Source organism: Phytophthora parasitica (assembly GCF_000247585.1).
Source record: "Phytophthora parasitica INRA-310 unplaced genomic scaffold supercont2.4, whole genome shotgun sequence".
Taxonomy (NCBI): domain Eukaryota; phylum Oomycota; class Peronosporomycetes; order Peronosporales; family Peronosporaceae; genus Phytophthora; species Phytophthora nicotianae.
This window is the reverse complement of record NW_008648990.1, coordinates 1,964,082-1,965,389: the sequence shown is the minus strand read 5'-3', so window position 1 is coordinate 1,965,389 and position 1,308 is coordinate 1,964,082. Positions and strand designations below refer to the sequence as shown.

Genomic DNA, 1,308 nt, shown 5'->3' with positions numbered 1-1,308 from the left:
CACTAACACTTGTACAGTTCAAATAGCCAATAGTCGTAGTGATCGTAGCTTTGGTGTCTATGTAGCTTGGTGCGTATAGATCCCACGGGAGGCTAAAGTAAAGTTGACTAAGGCTACTCGTTGTTGCCGTTCGCATCGCAGTGCATGCGTGGCCTTACAAGATCGGATATCGTCTGATGATGACGAGTGCCCCAAGGATTAGCACCGGGTGGCGACTACAGCAATTCGGTGAAGAGAACGGACAGGGAAACGATCGCTCGAAACGCCGAAGTCAGTCAGCCTCGCCGGTACGTTTCCGCGCGCCGAGCAAGCGTTACAACAACATCGTCTGGTTCAAAAGCACAGCATTGGACGACACGTTAAAGCAGGGCTACGGACTTGCGTGGCTCGTGAGAGGGGGCAAGCTTCTTTATCGTCGGTTGAGCCAGAGCAAAATGAAGCGTTACTTATTAACGCTATTAACGGTTGAGATCCACTGGTTGTTCTAGGAATGCACAGTAGCAGCGGATTAATAACACGTTAATAGTCAACCGATTAAATACAAACTAAAATATCAAAAAGGTGCCAACAACGAGGACGACGTTCGATCCGAGAAGGCCTCTTCCGTGACCCAACAGTAACAACATCGGGTCTTCACGAAAATGTTCACGACGAATCTTGACCGATTTGTGAGCGAGAACGAAAATAACCAACAATGACGCGAAAGAGCGTCGTGCAGCACACCACACTGCGCGTACATGAGCCCGCCTCTATCAATCAAATGAGCAAGAACGTGTACATGTACATGCACATCGACTTTCGGTGCCGTGTCATTTAGACGGTATAAAGCAGTCAACAGCGATGAATCGGGTGTGCTGAGGGCCGGTGAAACTTTCGACAACCATCCGCTGCTTCATTTGGCTTCCCCTCTGTCTGCGGCAATCAGACACTTGACACATGTTATGCCCCACCTCCGATAGGATTCAATCTGCTTCAAACTGCCGAATATCTAGAGTCGGGTCGAGACGTACGTACATTTGGAGGGAGCTGATGGTCGTGTATACATACATTCAGTAGGCAGCTAAGGTGGCTTAGCGGTGTTCCACCCGACGGCCTGGCACAATTTACCAAATTCAGTACAGTGTAGTCAGCGTCTTCAGTAATGAAACCAAAACTTAACATTTCAATAATACTAACGTCCGCTATAATGCTGACCATCATCCCGTCAACGTCCATTTCGTTGATGGAGCCACTGACATCTGGCTCAATGGTGAGAAGGAGCACAAATTCAAGTAAACTCACCATTGCATCCATGACGATGAGGTCATG

General features: G+C 48.4%; 1 protein-coding gene across 1 annotated transcript; it reads left to right on the top strand.

Moving 5' to 3' along the window:
- Positions 1-179: 179 nt before the first annotated feature.
- PPTG_21324 (hypothetical protein) lies at positions 180-546 on the top strand (the record flags this gene model as incomplete). Its single annotated transcript, XM_008896577.1, has 1 exon — positions 180-546. The coding sequence occupies one exon, from the start codon at positions 180-182 to the stop codon at positions 486-488; it is 309 nt and encodes a 102-aa protein (XP_008894825.1). The 3' UTR covers positions 489-546.
- Positions 547-1,308: the final 762 nt, after the last annotated feature.